This window comes from Hesperophylax consimilis, chromosome 21 (genome assembly GCF_061612785.1).
Source record: "Hesperophylax consimilis isolate HC1 chromosome 21, BYU_Hcon_1.0, whole genome shotgun sequence".
Classification (NCBI taxonomy): Eukaryota; Metazoa; Arthropoda; class Insecta; order Trichoptera; family Limnephilidae; genus Hesperophylax; species Hesperophylax consimilis.
The window spans coordinates 7,359,193-7,374,395 of NC_142856.1; the positions used below are offsets into that span (position 1 = coordinate 7,359,193).

General features: G+C 34.0%; 1 protein-coding gene across 1 annotated transcript in view; it reads left to right on the forward strand.

The window, feature by feature from the left end:
• Nucleotides 1-14,237, forward strand: part of LOC149413562 (uncharacterized) — a 39,747-nt gene extending 25,510 nt beyond the window's left edge. Inside the window, exons 13-17 of the mRNA XM_089644390.1 lie at nt 788-2,861; nt 4,255-4,318; nt 9,366-9,438; nt 10,355-10,407; nt 11,695-14,237. Of these exons, the coding sequence (XP_089500516.1) occupies nt 788-2,861; nt 4,255-4,318; nt 9,366-9,438; nt 10,355-10,407; nt 11,695-11,708 (2,278 nt within the window). The 3' untranslated portion in view covers nt 11,709-14,237. The remainder of the gene's footprint in view (nt 1-787; nt 2,862-4,254; nt 4,319-9,365; nt 9,439-10,354; nt 10,408-11,694) is intronic.
• The last annotated feature ends 966 nt before the right edge of the window (nt 14,238-15,203 follow it).

A 15,203-nucleotide genomic window follows, 5' to 3' on the forward strand; every position in this document is an offset into this window, starting at 1 on the left:
CGACACCTTCTCACACACCTGGTCCCCTGGTACCATAGATAATAGAAACGAGGGAGATAGATCATCACCCATACTGCTGCAAATTGCATCTACCCACATCATGCAATAATGCATAACTTTTATAGTTCGTTTGGTCGTATCTTCCTTTGTTGATCGCCATTCAGAATTGAAGCAAAACCTGTAGTGGCTTTATCCATGTTTATTGGCCGAATCTGAACCTTCTCTATTCTTTTTGTTTCCTTACTTGAAGAAATTGTATATAATCATAGATTATATCTTGTGATGCAAAAACGATTCAGCATCTGAGTTGAAAGAATTTAGTATCGCTAAAGTGTTCCTTTCTTAAACTTTTCGTGCCGTGCACTTTCTATAAGCCAGAACTCACTGTTTACATTTTTTTTTTTACATTAACTCCACACAGGATTTGTCATCTTTGGGGATGCTGTGTGGATGGTCTTTGGAGGGAGAGGAAGTAGTGAACATGGGTCTTTGAAGAGGCTGACAAATTGTTCCACAGCCGAGCTGTTGAACTCAAGAACAAATCAACCATGTACATATGTTAGGCGCTCGTTTAGCGTGTTTCCCGACTATGCATCGAAGGGATCAGTGACTAGTTCCTCGGAGCATTTAGCATTGTAATACCGGTAGAACAAGGATAACATATCTACCTGACACCTATGTTTTTAATAATAATATAACTCATGTGCAGCGCTGTTTTGTGCTATTTCACTTCAGTTCTTACTCAAGATTAATTTATTGGCCCTAATACAAATGTTATATGTTACAGACTCGGAAAGATTCCTAAATCACTGAATGACAGCGGGAAAACAAAATTACACTCCAAGAGTGCTGACTTGAAGCAGGCAGCCTCCTCTCAGCAGCAACCTTCCCTCACCAAGGCTTCCAGCAAGATGTCCATTACCGAGCCTGTTAAATTCTCTCTTGCAGAAAGAAGTATAAGCGATCCCGAACCAATGGCTCCTATACAACCCAGAACTCGCCCTGTCACTAGTTCCATATGCGTAGGAACTGACCTTAAAGAATCTGAATCAAAGATATCTGATCAAAACGTTAGTAGAAACAATGTATCACCAAATCTAATTGATCCTGATAAGAAGTCCCATAATAAAGTTCACGCCGATGGCAGACGATCTGCCTCGCCGATGATCGGTGATAACATATCTATTAGCGTCACAAGCGTCTTCCAAAAGAAAAGCGATGCCATCGATTTAAAGACATCTCCTTCGCCGCCAAAAACTGATATGTATGTCCATCCAAACAGTAATAGTTCCTTGACGATAACGCCAGTTTCTGCCACAACTGGCAAGGACTCGAGTAAGAATACACTGCCGACGAAAGTAAGCAATTCGGTGACAATCACGCCCAATCAGTTGTTGAAACCGTTAGAAATCAACGCTACCACCGTTGTTGCGAGTCATCAGCAGTCCGTCAGCCCCGGTTCTATCAAGGTCAAATCAAACAACGCTCTCTTCGGCAAGGCTACCCTGGCTAAAATCATATCGGGGAAGAATTCTCACGATCCCGCTAATAGCAAATTGGATGGAAGTAAAGATGGACATAGAGTCAAGACACTTGATCACAGCAGCAAAACAGGAGAAAAGATATCCTCTAAGTTGCCTCATATATCCACCGGCTTGGATTTGATCACAAAATCTAGCAATTCTCTGCCAACTTCGCCCCTACCGCTGCTGTCTAAAGCATATTTAGGATCCGGCGAAACTAAATTGTCCAGCGAAGATTTCAAGTCTCTCGTCGGCAACGATATGTTTGTCAAACCCAAATATAAGACTGAACACTCATCTTCATCATCGTCACATCATCAGCGATCTTCTAATTCCATCCCTCTGTCTCCGACCAATTATCACAAGTCATCTGAGGTGAAAATCAGTGACAAATACCAAAATGATGTTCACAAATCGCCGCATAATGATGCTCTGAATGTTTCTCCGACTTCAAAGCATTTGGAACATCCGCCTATGTCTAGTTCAACGCCAACACAGCCTACATATGTTCTTAAACAACACAGAATTCAGAAGAAGTACGACGCCTTAGCAGCGGAGACTTTGGTTGCTCAAAAAGATAGAGATGGAAATTCTCATAGGGACAACAGCTCCCAAAGAGACAATAGTGGCTCCCAGAGAGTGCTATCTGTAGAAGGAAGTTCTTCAAGGGAGGGTCATTCCACCTCTAAAAAACTGAACTTTCCTTCAACCACTCCCAGAAGTAGAGAACTTTCGTTAAATCTGGACGATAGCAGTAGCGACGACTGCGTAGAAATCGTGTCTGAATCTCAAAATAAAGCCATCACATCTGTTCTCCGAGACGACGATGTCAAACGGAGAGAAATCATCCGCCTGGAGGTGGAGAAACAGTACCGGAAGCTTCATGACAAGCCGCAAGCAAACAGTGATTTCTCTATTAAAAGCATTGTCAACGATGCGTATTCCGTGAAAAACATTCTCAAATCATCGCACGACAGTCACGATGTGAAGAAACATGTCAATCAATCCAACCCGCAGTCGGTTATCCACGGAAACTCAGATTCTGTCCTGAAATATCCACGGAAAACGCCCGAACCGGACGATGAACCCGAACCCAAGAAATACAAATTGGATATGCTGGGAGATTCCGAGCCCAACTCGAGGAATGCTCAAAGTTTTACCGGCGATAGTGCCGTTAATGCGGTCAAGGGCGAGGCCGTTAGCGTTATCAAAGACAATTTTTTGCCCAAGTCTGATAGGTTTATGGAGAGGACCCACAGTGAAGAGAAGGAAGCTGCCGCAGCCATGGACCAAGAACTGGACGTCAATACTGTGATGCAAAATATTAAAAGTCTGCAAGTGTGTACCAAATATTGATTTTATATTCTTAACTGTTAACAACCTGACTGGCTAATATTTCCCAATTAACCTATTACAGTAGAACCCCGTTAATTCGAAAAAACGCGTAGTGCCAAATTTTCACCAAAAAAATATCCACAGAAATTTTTTTTTCATACAAAATGGTTTTTTAATTCGAAATTTATTTTTGTATAAGTCATAAAATTTCGTAAATCTGAATCTAAAAGAAAATATGTTTTACGTGGAAATATGTCGTAGTTTTACGAATTTACACCAAATATCTAAATTTAAAGGGCCGGCCGCGCTGGTAATCGGCCGCGAAAATAAAGGAATAATTCCAAATCCAGGGGACATCAAAAATCAAATTTCAATTCGATTTTTGATGTCCCCTGGATTTCGAAATAACGAGGTTCTACTGTATCCTATTTACACTGACCATAAGTAGACATTTGATTATAAATTGAATATACACTACCTATCTATAGTATATTATGTCAGCCTTATGTGTTTCCTGTGCCATTGTCTTTTGTATGATGCATCAAAGTTATATGTGACAGATGTACAAGGTATGGCATTTAGCACAACTATGTTTTTTTTTTTTTTTTTTTAAAAAGAAAGACAAACATTCCCAGGTTACGAATAACCCAACAATGTTTGAAAATCTCCTACTACCACCACAGAAAGCCGAAAATGTTGCTTGTGTTGTGATGGAGGACTTAGCCAGCCGAGGAATCGAACACGTGACGCTCGGGTGAGACCCAAGCGCTATGCCCACTCAACCACTGACCGGTCAGTGCAAGTGCAACCATAAATCCAAGCTCTGAAACTAAGAGGGTTCATTTAATATGTTAATATATTTTTTTTAAATTATTTGTGAAGTTATTACAGTCGAACCCAAATAATTCGAAAAAAGGCGTAATTCACAATTTTCGCCAAAAAAAAATTCCCAGAAAAAATTTTTCATCGAAAATGAAATTTGTAATTCTAAATTTATTTATTATATGTCCGTGCACAAAAAATTGTTTATCTAATTTGAAAAAATTCAATTTTTGCAAAAATAAATCATAATTTTGTAAATATGAATCTGCCAAATAAAAAAAATCATAATTTTACTAATTTACGAATATCTGAATTTGAAGGGCCGCGGAAATATACATATTGTATTTTTACAAATTTACTATTTACTATCTTTTTTGGTTTTTTTTTAAAATTTCGAATTCTGGGAATTCGTTAATTCGAAATTTGATTTTTGATGTCCCGTGGATTTCGAATAGCGGGGTTCTACTATATGTGCCCTGAAATGTATTTTTTCCTAATTTATTGCATTTCCATATTTTAGTTTAGTCTATGTTATATTTGAGTTATTTCTAATATTGTAACGATACATTTGCAGGATCTACAAATGTGTTCAAGTGACGCCCTTCCAACGAGGCCGTCGTTCGAGGAGGCCAGCAATAGTTAGTAAAATTGTAATGTTGGTTTTTATTTCATTTCTTTTATTATTTCCTTAATACTAAACCCTAATTACCGCTTTCATTTTGTGTTATCACTAACAGACTACCCACATAATGACATTTGGATAGATAGGCCGTGAGAGAGAATTGCATCTAAATGTAGGGAACGGAACGAAGTAACCGCAAGCGGCATTATAAGGTTTTTCGAGGGACTGGAAATAAACAGTTACTTTAAACGTTAGATTCATGATTTATTTATAAATATTCGGTTGATTTTAATTCTCCAACACACTCATTGGTTTTTAACATTTACCAAAATGTAATACTATTTGTGAAAGCAGATGAAAGACTATACAAAAAAATTACAAAAGTACATAATAAAATGCAATTAATATTGAAATATTTTTTTTAATTATTTTTTTTTTAAATATTTATTTACATTGTCGCCCACCGGTTTTTTTTCATGTAAAGTGTAAAAATACATCTTTTATAAAATACTAAAAATCATATTTAATTTCACAAACCTAATACAGTAGAACCCCCTTAATTCGATCCCCGATAATTCTAAATTTATACAAAAAAAAATTCTTATAAATTTATTTTTGTCCGCGCACGAATATTTGTTTGGGTAATTCGAAAAAATTCGATTCGTAAATATGTATTATTCTTACGAATTTACTTTTAATAACTGAACTTGAAGAACCGACTGAAGAGGTAATCGGCTACAAAAATTTGATTTACAGGGGAATAATTCGTATTATTACGAGTTATTATTGTTTTGCAGTCAATAATTAATAATAATTTATCGGTTGTCGTAGTATCGTTATCAGAAAAATGAAGGGCTCGGAGTAAAAGAAAAAAATCTATCTTGCTAAAATAATACTTTAAAAAAAGGTGTTTCAATTATTGGATTATTTGTTGTATTTCTTCAGCGAGTTTTTTCCCACAAGTCCCATAAGCATAATCGTGGCTAAAAATGTATATATCTCAGCCTCCGTGGTGTCTTTTCACTTCATCATTTTAGACTTCTGAGAAATGTCTAAAGAAATTTTTGAGCTTATTTATTTTTTTCGCTGACAATTATTTTTACTGTGAAGAATAACTCAAAAAAGTCTATTTTCACTGAATTTTCACTAAGTATATATTTGCTCTTATAACTGAGTTAGTTGAATCGAATTCATGAATAATGTGCGTAAACTTACACTGTTCCCATTATTTACGATGATCAACTTTTCTCTTTTTGGATGTTGAATAACTAGGGAGAGTTTCATCCTCATCAGATGTATCAGATTCGTCGGATGAGCTATCCGAATGTATTGGCAAATCATGAAGATCTTTGTAAACATCTTCATCTTCACTTTTGATTAAAATATCTGCAATGTCTGGTTCATTCAAAGGGTTAAGCATTTTTTATAAAAATAAACGTAAAATATATAAATTGAACAAGTTATCAATACGAAACACAAAGTCAAATCACAGTAAAACACTGTCCAAATTATGAATAACCTAAAATAATAAAATGTCAATGATAATAACAGTATAGCGAATAATATTTCAAATAGTTCACAGCACTAAGGACGGGTTGTTTCGGAGAATTTGAACAATTCATCAAATTTCAAAGTTAATTTTCAAGTTCTATGAAATATTTTTTCAAGTTCTGTTTTTATTTCAGTTTTGTCAAGCAACTAGCCTATAATGATATAATAACAGAACTTGAATAGGACTTTCACAGAACCCGGAAATGAACGTTTAAATTTGATGAATTGTTCAAATTCTCCGAAACAACCTGTCCTAAGATTAACACTATTGAATTTTGTTCAAACTGTCAAAAACTGTATTCAAACTGAAAACAAACACTATCGGTACAATATATGTAAAAAATATTCACATCCAAACACGTGAGGTAATTTTTAATGCAAGATGATTACGTTAAAGTGTAAAAAAAAACAAAAACCACAAATTTCACTTCACAAAAGACGTCGCTCGCAATAAAAATGTTGTTTACCACCAACTGCCAGACGGTGACTTCACGGAATATTTAAATTGTGAATAACTCCATTGGTAATATACCTAAATCGCTAAAAACTTTTGCAAGTTATGACAAATTGTTCCTAGATGGCAGTAACCATCGGTTTTCCGGAAGAAATTCAATAATTAATTAATTTTAGGCGCTACCGTACGGGTACGGTCATATTCCTTACGAACTATAAGGTTCCTAACTTGCATGGGAACCTTCAAAAAATACTTTTTTTTTTTTTTTTTTTTAAATTAACGAAAACATTTTAAAATGTTTTAATAAATAAGAATAAATTGAATGAAAAAATTAAAACAAATTTTTTTGCAGGAACTCACAATATATAAATAATACAAAAGGAGATGGAACTACTTTTATGAGTCAGTTTGTACCGTAAAATACACAAAAATACTCTTCTGCTATTATTGTACCGTGTACTAAAAGGCACAAAAAACCCTAGGGGTTAAAGAACTAGCTTCCTAATAAACTAAAGCTTGAAAGAAAGATTAACCCCTAGAAACCGGAGCCCTGCATTTGCAGTGTTAAAGAATTGTGCCCATGCACATCACGATGCGCTGCAATTGCAGTGTCCACCTTACACAAAAATCAAAATGTCACTTTAACAAGTATGGTATCTTCTACTTGGCCTTAACTATTGAAATATTGGATGTGATCTTAGGCTCCCTACTTTTATATTAAACTAATCATATTTAGGGGGTATTTCACTATCTCTGATTATGTTCTGATTAAGCACTAATCCGCGGATTAGTCATTTTTTCGTTTTCACTATATCTGAATAACGCTAACGCTCGGGTTAAAGTTCGATTTGACTAATCAGTGCTCGAACTTCACGTTAGGCGCTATTCCTCGAATCAAAGATGGCGTCAAAACATTCCGAGTTTAACAGCTGAGAAGTGAGTCGAATTTTGTTGAATGAATTTGAATGCTTGTATGATCCATCCTGAATTATTTGATTGTGTTCAAAATAAGAAACAATGTATTAATTCGACACGAATCTATCTAAAATGACCTGATAATCAACATAACATAACCAAAAAAATGCACACTTCGCGGTGTGCGGACTGTGACGCATGACAGCCGTGGCAGTAGATGGAGTAACTGCTAACATTTTGCGATGTTGCCAGACTATTTCGAGTGTTATCTATCAGGAAGCTCGAAACAATGGTGAAACGGTCGCCGTTGAATAACGAAGTTATTCTGAACTTTAAAGCCAGCCAACGGATAGCTATTCAGATATTTAGCCCGACATAGTGAAATACCCCCTTAGTGATCTTGAACTGTTGTTTGTTCTTGGTGATCTGCAGTCGTGCTCGGTAACGAAAACAATTTACCAACACAATCTTTATTGGTGTGTTTGTGTCTTAAATAAGCCAGTCTTAACAGCTGGTTAATCCTTCTCATATTTAAGCCTAGATTTGTTGACTAAGTTTATGAAAAACTGGGCTTAACCTCTGGAATAACGATTGTGCACCAGTGACAAGAATTTTTTCCCGTCTACAAACCAATTGTGCACTGGTGACATTGGAATTTGGCCCTAGGTGGAATTTTTGAGACGCGATTTAAACCTCTGTGCCTTGAGAAAATGACTGTCTCTATGACTGTCATAAGAAAATGACTGTCTCTATGACTGTCATAAGAAAATGACTGTCTCTATAACTGTCATAAGAAAATGACTGTCATAAGAAAATGACTGTCTCTATGACTGTCATAAGAAAATGACTGTCTCTATGACTGTCATAAGAAAATGACTGTCTCTATAACTGTCATAAGAAAATGACTGTCTCTATGACTGTCATAAGAAAATGACTGTCTCTATGACTGTCATAAGAAAATGACTGTCTCTATGACTGTCATAAGAAAATGACTGTCTCTATGACTGTCATAAGAAAATGACTGTCTCTATGACTGTCATAAGAAAATGACTGTCTCTATGACTGTCATAAGAAAATGACTGTCTCTATGACTGTCATAAGAAAATGACTGTCTCTATGACTGTCATAAGAAAATTTTAACTGACACTTGCAACTGAATTTGCAAACAATAAAATATTAGAAGATTTCAATAGTGTATCAAAGTCTTTATTTCTTTAAAAACACCTTTTGATTATTTTGGATAGAAATAATAATACTAAATTCCTGTAATATTCAAAAATCTGTTAATGAAAAAATAAGAAAATACACAGATCTAGGAAATGAGATAAAAAGAATTTGGCATTCTCAGACTATAAAAATATTACCATTTGTTATTTCGGCTACTGGCATTATACCTAGCTCTCTCATTCAAAATTTATATATAAAGATGCAAAAGTCGGTCATTTTGAATACATGTAGGATAACGAAATATTTATGTTGAGGGATCAGTAGGATTTATAGGCCCTGTTAGGAGTTCTACCGAGCCGAACCCTCTGATATGAAAATATCTGGATTCGGTGAATTATTTTCCCATTTGATCTCTGGTGGGTTGACGTGTTGTTCTTGTATTGTTTTGTATTTATTTTGCTTATATAATGCACTTGCATAATGTTGATTGACTAGATGATCATTTGTGGAAAAGTGTGTGGAAAGGTTTAGTGTTTCCTATGGGGAAGATTTAACCCGGGCATAAAATCGGAAATTTAAAAAAAATGTTCACATAAATTTATTTTTTTGACAATTAAGTTTTTTTTTAGATGTAAGCTGGGAAAACGTATTACGACATGAACATGAAATTTATGTCAATTATAAGATACAATAATAAGATACAATAAAATAAAATGATATTTTTTATTCTCATTTGTAAAACTAAGAAAAAAAATTTCAGTAATTTTCGCACGGTTCTTCAAATTTTTGGCCAGCGTTCAAAGGTTAAGAACAATTCTCTAATTTCACACAATTTCATAAAAAAAACATGACTTGTCACATTTGCATAGAAATAGTTATTTAAGTTTGTCTGCCCGACTCTCCTGAGATATGAGAGCGATGTTCCGGAAAAGTTTCAACGCTGTTTGATTTGAATAATTGTGTTTTTGGCTTGCAGCTAGATTCCGAGCTGGCCACCCCACTGCCGCTATCTTCAACAACCAGAATTTTGTCACCAATGAAAACTTGCTGTGAGTTTACTGCTTTCTTTCATTCATCGTTTTCGATGATTTATTCGTTCAAAGGATGATTTTATTTTGTTTTAAAATTTTAATTGAACGAAACTAAATCCCTTCCAATGGGGGATACCTTGAATACATAATAATTATACCTTTTAAAGTAGCTAAAAGTTTGTGGTTATCTCTAAATAGTATAATACAATGTTGCTATCCACGTCTGTCTGTTTGTGCGTTTACGTCTTCCAAATTACTTAACGAATTTTGATAGGGTTTTCACTATCATTTAGAGAATTTCTTCCGCAAGGTTTATGTATATAATACATGCATATTATATTTATAGAAAGTAGGGAAAATCGAGCAAGGCGGGTACGCGTCAGCTACTCCATTATAAATAAACTAGCTTACGTGTACGCAGCGTTGCTGGGGATTGTCCTTAGAAGATAAACATACCATGCAAATTTTTTTGTAAGCGTTTTTTATTTGATGTCTCATAAGGTTTAGCCAGCGTTAGCAATGTAAGTTCCTGAAAATATTTTTTTTACGACTTGATTACAAAACGTTGACTTTTCTCTACTTTCAATAAATATAATATGCATGTATTATATTTATAAACTTTCCGGAAGAAATACTCTAAATGATAGTGAAAACCCTATCAAAATCTGTTGCGTAGTTTAGAAGAAAACAAAGCGCACAAACAGCACATTAGGTCTGGACGAAGTTAATTAATAATATTTGTACAAAAAGTAGCGCATGCCCATTTATACATAATATGTGTTGTGGCGTAGGTGGGCTACGAATAAAGTTATGGTTTTTGTGTAATTCGAAATCGCTGATTTCGGAGTTACTAGTTGTAGTAATTAACCCATGATATACATTTGACTTGGGTTTTAAAATGTAAGCTAATTTAAGCCTGTATGTTTATTGTTAGGAAGAAGCAATCCCACTTCCTAGAGACCTCCTCATCACACAACCTAACCACAGGTAAGCTGTTTTACTTTGTTTTTACTTTAGACAAACATTAGTGCATTTTACTTATGTTCAGATTTCCAAATCCCTAGTCAATCTCTCACTTATCAGAACTAAATCCTGTGTCAATCTCTCACTTATCAGAACTAAATCCCTAGTCAATCTCTCACTTATCAGAACTAAATCACTGGTCAATCTTTCACTTATCAGAACTAAATCCCTAGTCAATCTCTCACTTATCAGAACTAAATCATTGGTCAATCTTTCACTTATCAGAACTAAATCCCTAGTCAATCTCTCACTTATCAGAACTAAATCACTGGTCAATCTCTCACTTATCAGAACTAAATCCCTAGTCAATCTCTCACTTATCAGAACTAAATCCCTAGTCAATCTCTCACTTATGAGAACTAAATCCCTGGTCAATCTCTCACTTATCAGAACTAAATCCCTAGTCAATCTCTCACTTATGAGAACTAAATCCCTGGTCAATCTCTCACTTATCAGAACTAAATCCCTAGTCAATCTCTCACTTATCAGAACTAAATCCATGGTCAATCTCTCACTTATGAGAACTAAATCCCTGGTCAATCTCTCACTTATCAGAACTAAATTCCTAGTCAATCCCTCACTTATCAGAACTAAATCCATGGTCAATCTCTCACTTATCAGAACTAAATCCCTAGTCAATCTCTCACTTATCAGAACTAAATCCCTAGTCAATCTCTCACTTAACAGAAATAAATCCATGGTCAATCTCTCACTTATCAGAACTAAATCCCTAGTCAATGTCTCACTTATCAGAACTAAATCACTGGTCAATCTCTCACTTATCAGAACTAAATCACTGGTCAATCTCTCACTTATCAGAACTAAATCCCTAGTCAATCTCTCACTTATCAGAACTAAATCCCTAGTCAATTGCTCACTTATCAGAACTAAATCCCTGGTCAATCTCTCACTTATCAGAACTAAATCACTGGTCAATCTTTCACTTATCAGAACTAAATCACTGGTCAATCTCTCACTTATCAGAACTAAATCACTGGTCAATCTCTCACTTATCAGAACTAAATCCCTAGTCAATCTCTCACTTATCAGAACTAAATCCCTAGTCAATCTCTCACTTATCAGAACTAAATCCCTAGTCAATGTCTCACTTATCAGAACTAAATTAACTAAAAAAATAAACATCTGTCAAATATTTGCGCTGGTTTGAACTAATTTTTCGGGGTGGATGTGAACAGTTCTATAAAATGTATTCATATTTTATTTAAAATAATCACATTTAATTTGTTTCAGGATCTCTTCATTGACAGTCACTGCCGACGATGTCGGCGATAATGCTCTCCCAGCTCTACATGACTAAGGCCAGGTCAAAGCGATACGAATAGTGCACTATAACCACCTTTAACTGGCGTATTGAGACACGACTTTACATTACCGAGGCCATGCACATTGTTACGAATAGTGCACTGTAATCAGGTCCCAAGCCTATATCTGCCGTATAGTGTTCCTTACTATAGCCAAACCACTCAAACTCATGCCGTAAACTTCATGATAATCAAAAGGAAAAATTCACAATTAAGTTTTTCGAACGTTGTGTATTTTTAAAAAATTTATCTAATAAGTGTTAGCCTAGTTTTACTTTTTACACACTAAGGTTATGCGCGTCAATCGTACTAGTTAACGCTTGTGTTTGCAAAACATCTGGAAGGTGGGGGTACGTTTACACAAACATTTTGTCAATCGAGCACAAAAAAGAATGTTTTTTGTGACCTTCCTGAAGAAGAAAAAAAATCCTGAATATTCACAGTATGAGCATGAAACAGTTTGCATGTGATCTAATTGTGGACTATAATACTATACAAACACTGTATTTCTGACTTTAAACAAGATACTTTTTCAACCAGTCAACAATATATTGTTTACATATACGTACTTTCCAAGCTTCTAGGGTTATCAAAACGTCTTGCTTACTTTTAAATGTGCTATACATGCGGTGATAATTCCGTTATCAAGAAAGTTATTCTTTCAATATAACATCTCCGTTCATATCAAAGATGGTATACCGATTGTAAATATTTACCACTGGTAAAGTTGAGAGAATATTTTTCAAACAATCCATTTTAAAGTTAACTTGCGTTGGGTTGTTTCACGTCATTAGAAATTTAATAGTAACGTTGTCAACAAATGGTCATTCAGCGCCATTTTGTTTTTTTGACATTTGAAAAGTCCCCATTAAATGCCGATTCTAAGTCCCTTTCAGCTTTTGAACAAATTGTTATCAGCGGAAGACAACTATCATGTTGTTAATCAATTATTACAATTTGATAAAAAGCTTAAATTCACCTAGAATTGGCGTTTAACAGGGACCTCTAAATTAAAAAAAAATAAAAAATGGCGCCTGTCCATGGGACATGTTGGACTGTATTTGGGACACCGGTGTATTCTAAAATCGATGATTTTATTAAAGCGATTTTAACCCTCATGTTTGAAGCAACTGTGTGAAAGATAATGTCAGAATCGCTTGCGCTAAATATGACTTTAGAAAATATTTGTTTATAACTTCACTGGTGGCTTTGAAATATCTATGAAGTTCCGGAGCCAACAACTGAACGGTCATTTGATGACTGAATGTTACATTTGAATTTCAACGAAAAAACTGGGCCTTGATGAATTGTCCCTTTTCCTTCGCAAATAACCAACCTTTCCCTTTCCATTCCTGCTTCCTCATAACGTATCCAAAAAAGGTCAATTGTGTTTCTCCTTATCTATTTGACAGTGCCCAATTCCTTCCTAAGTTTTCCTTGTTATGTATTCGACTATGGACTCGACTCCATTTTTACAAGGTGGATAATTGTGGATAGGTTTCCTTGTATAAAAATAAAATTTATTATTGTTTATTGTATCCTAATATTATTTTAAAAAATTACAACTAACATTATTCAATATCAGATAATAGACAAACCCGTTTACGCCCGTTTGTTACGACATCGATTTCATCACTAGAGATCTCCTGAGCCTGTGGAGTATTTCTTTTCAAATTTCAGTTTTACTGGATTTGAACAAAAATTCTGTTATCGACCGCTGTGGCTTTTTTTGTGAGTTCTTTGTATGTCTCTGAAATTGTAGAGCTTGTTCTACGTTGTGATCATTTGTTATAAAATGATTTCTGAGTTTATTAGCCAGTTGCAGGACTTGACCCGCTTTCCGCAAACCTCTGCGCATAGTACATGCAGAGTATTAAGTACATGCAAGGAATGTAACACCGTGTAAAAAGGGAGTCTAGTTTATATTGGTTTAATAATATAAACATAGATATTTCCATCAAACTAGACATTCACAAACTATATAGGTGAATTGAAGTTTTCCCTTTGATTCCTTTTAAATTCTTAACATGTTAACCTACCAGTATTTCTTGTGCAGTTGGTATATTTTTCTTATGTGAGCAGTAATTGCTGTACGTCTTACGGTTTTGTCAGTCGGGTGTTTTGTAAAAATATTTATATGCTTCAAGTGCTAGTCATTCTATTATACTTTACTTCAACTAATCGGATATTAACTCTAAAATAAATTAACCATATTCTACAATCTGGACTGACAACTGTAATCATTTTGTAATTTTATCTTATTTTAAACTTTGTATTGAAAATTTGTATGTTTTTTTTTTCATTGTAAATATAAATGTATAAAAATTGTTATGTTAACAGGTAGATATCTTTTTAATTAATTGATTTTTAACTACAGTTACAAGTATGTAATCCAAACAGATAATATTTCATTTCTAATGCCGATTCTTGCAGTCTTTTTTTTATACGTAACATTTATTATACCAAAATTTGAACAGGTTAACAAATAACTAAATAGATGTTTTTCTCATATCTTTACAAATTCTGGCTTTTTGAGCAGTTTACTAAAAGTATAAGAATGTTTGTTTTGTTACATTATGCATTTTTCAATAATGTTCAAAAAAACAAAAATAAAATCATGAAATAGCTGTTTTAAAGTTTCCTATAAATTTTGGTTCATAAATGAAAATAGCTTTTGCAAAGAAAGAACGGGTATTGGTGAAATTATTTTATTTACAATTTATTTATCACAAAAATAACTTGCAAATAATGGTAGCTGATTTATGTGTGTACATGTTTTTTTTTTAAATCATCACTTGTTATATTACGCACTTTTGTGTTGATATGTTATTTGGTCTACAATTATAATTGTGTGAATAGTCAATGTATGTTTTCTAAGCCTCGTTCAATGTTTTGATTATTTGTCTGCATTCTACATAATACAAAACTTAAAAAAAGAACCAACTTTATTATATCCAATTATTTTTCAAAAGCTTTGCTTTGATCACAGTTTTCTATTTAAAATGTGTTTTTTTTTCAAACTAAAGATTTCTTTTTTGAAAAAAAAAAATTTTTTGCATGGTTTTTACAAGTTCTTCTTTCATCACAAAATTATTCTAGAGTTTTAACTTAATTATGCTAAAAAAAACACTGCCAAAATGTAATTTAACATCTTTGTTAACAAATTACGTAAAATACACTTTTTGTATTGGAATTTATGTGACCTTTTTTTAAATGGAAATCTTTGTAAAATTGTAGGATATTTCTTGGGATTTCGCCGCAATTGAACTGAAAGATATAAACGTAGTGTTATAAACGCAAACACCAAGACTGAAATGAAGAGTTAGGATAGTTACTAGTTTCACTTAGTTATCTTTGGTAGCTTAATATTAATTACAAAGGTAAAAATATAATAATATCATCTTGAAAAAACTAACATATATTATATCGCAAAACTGT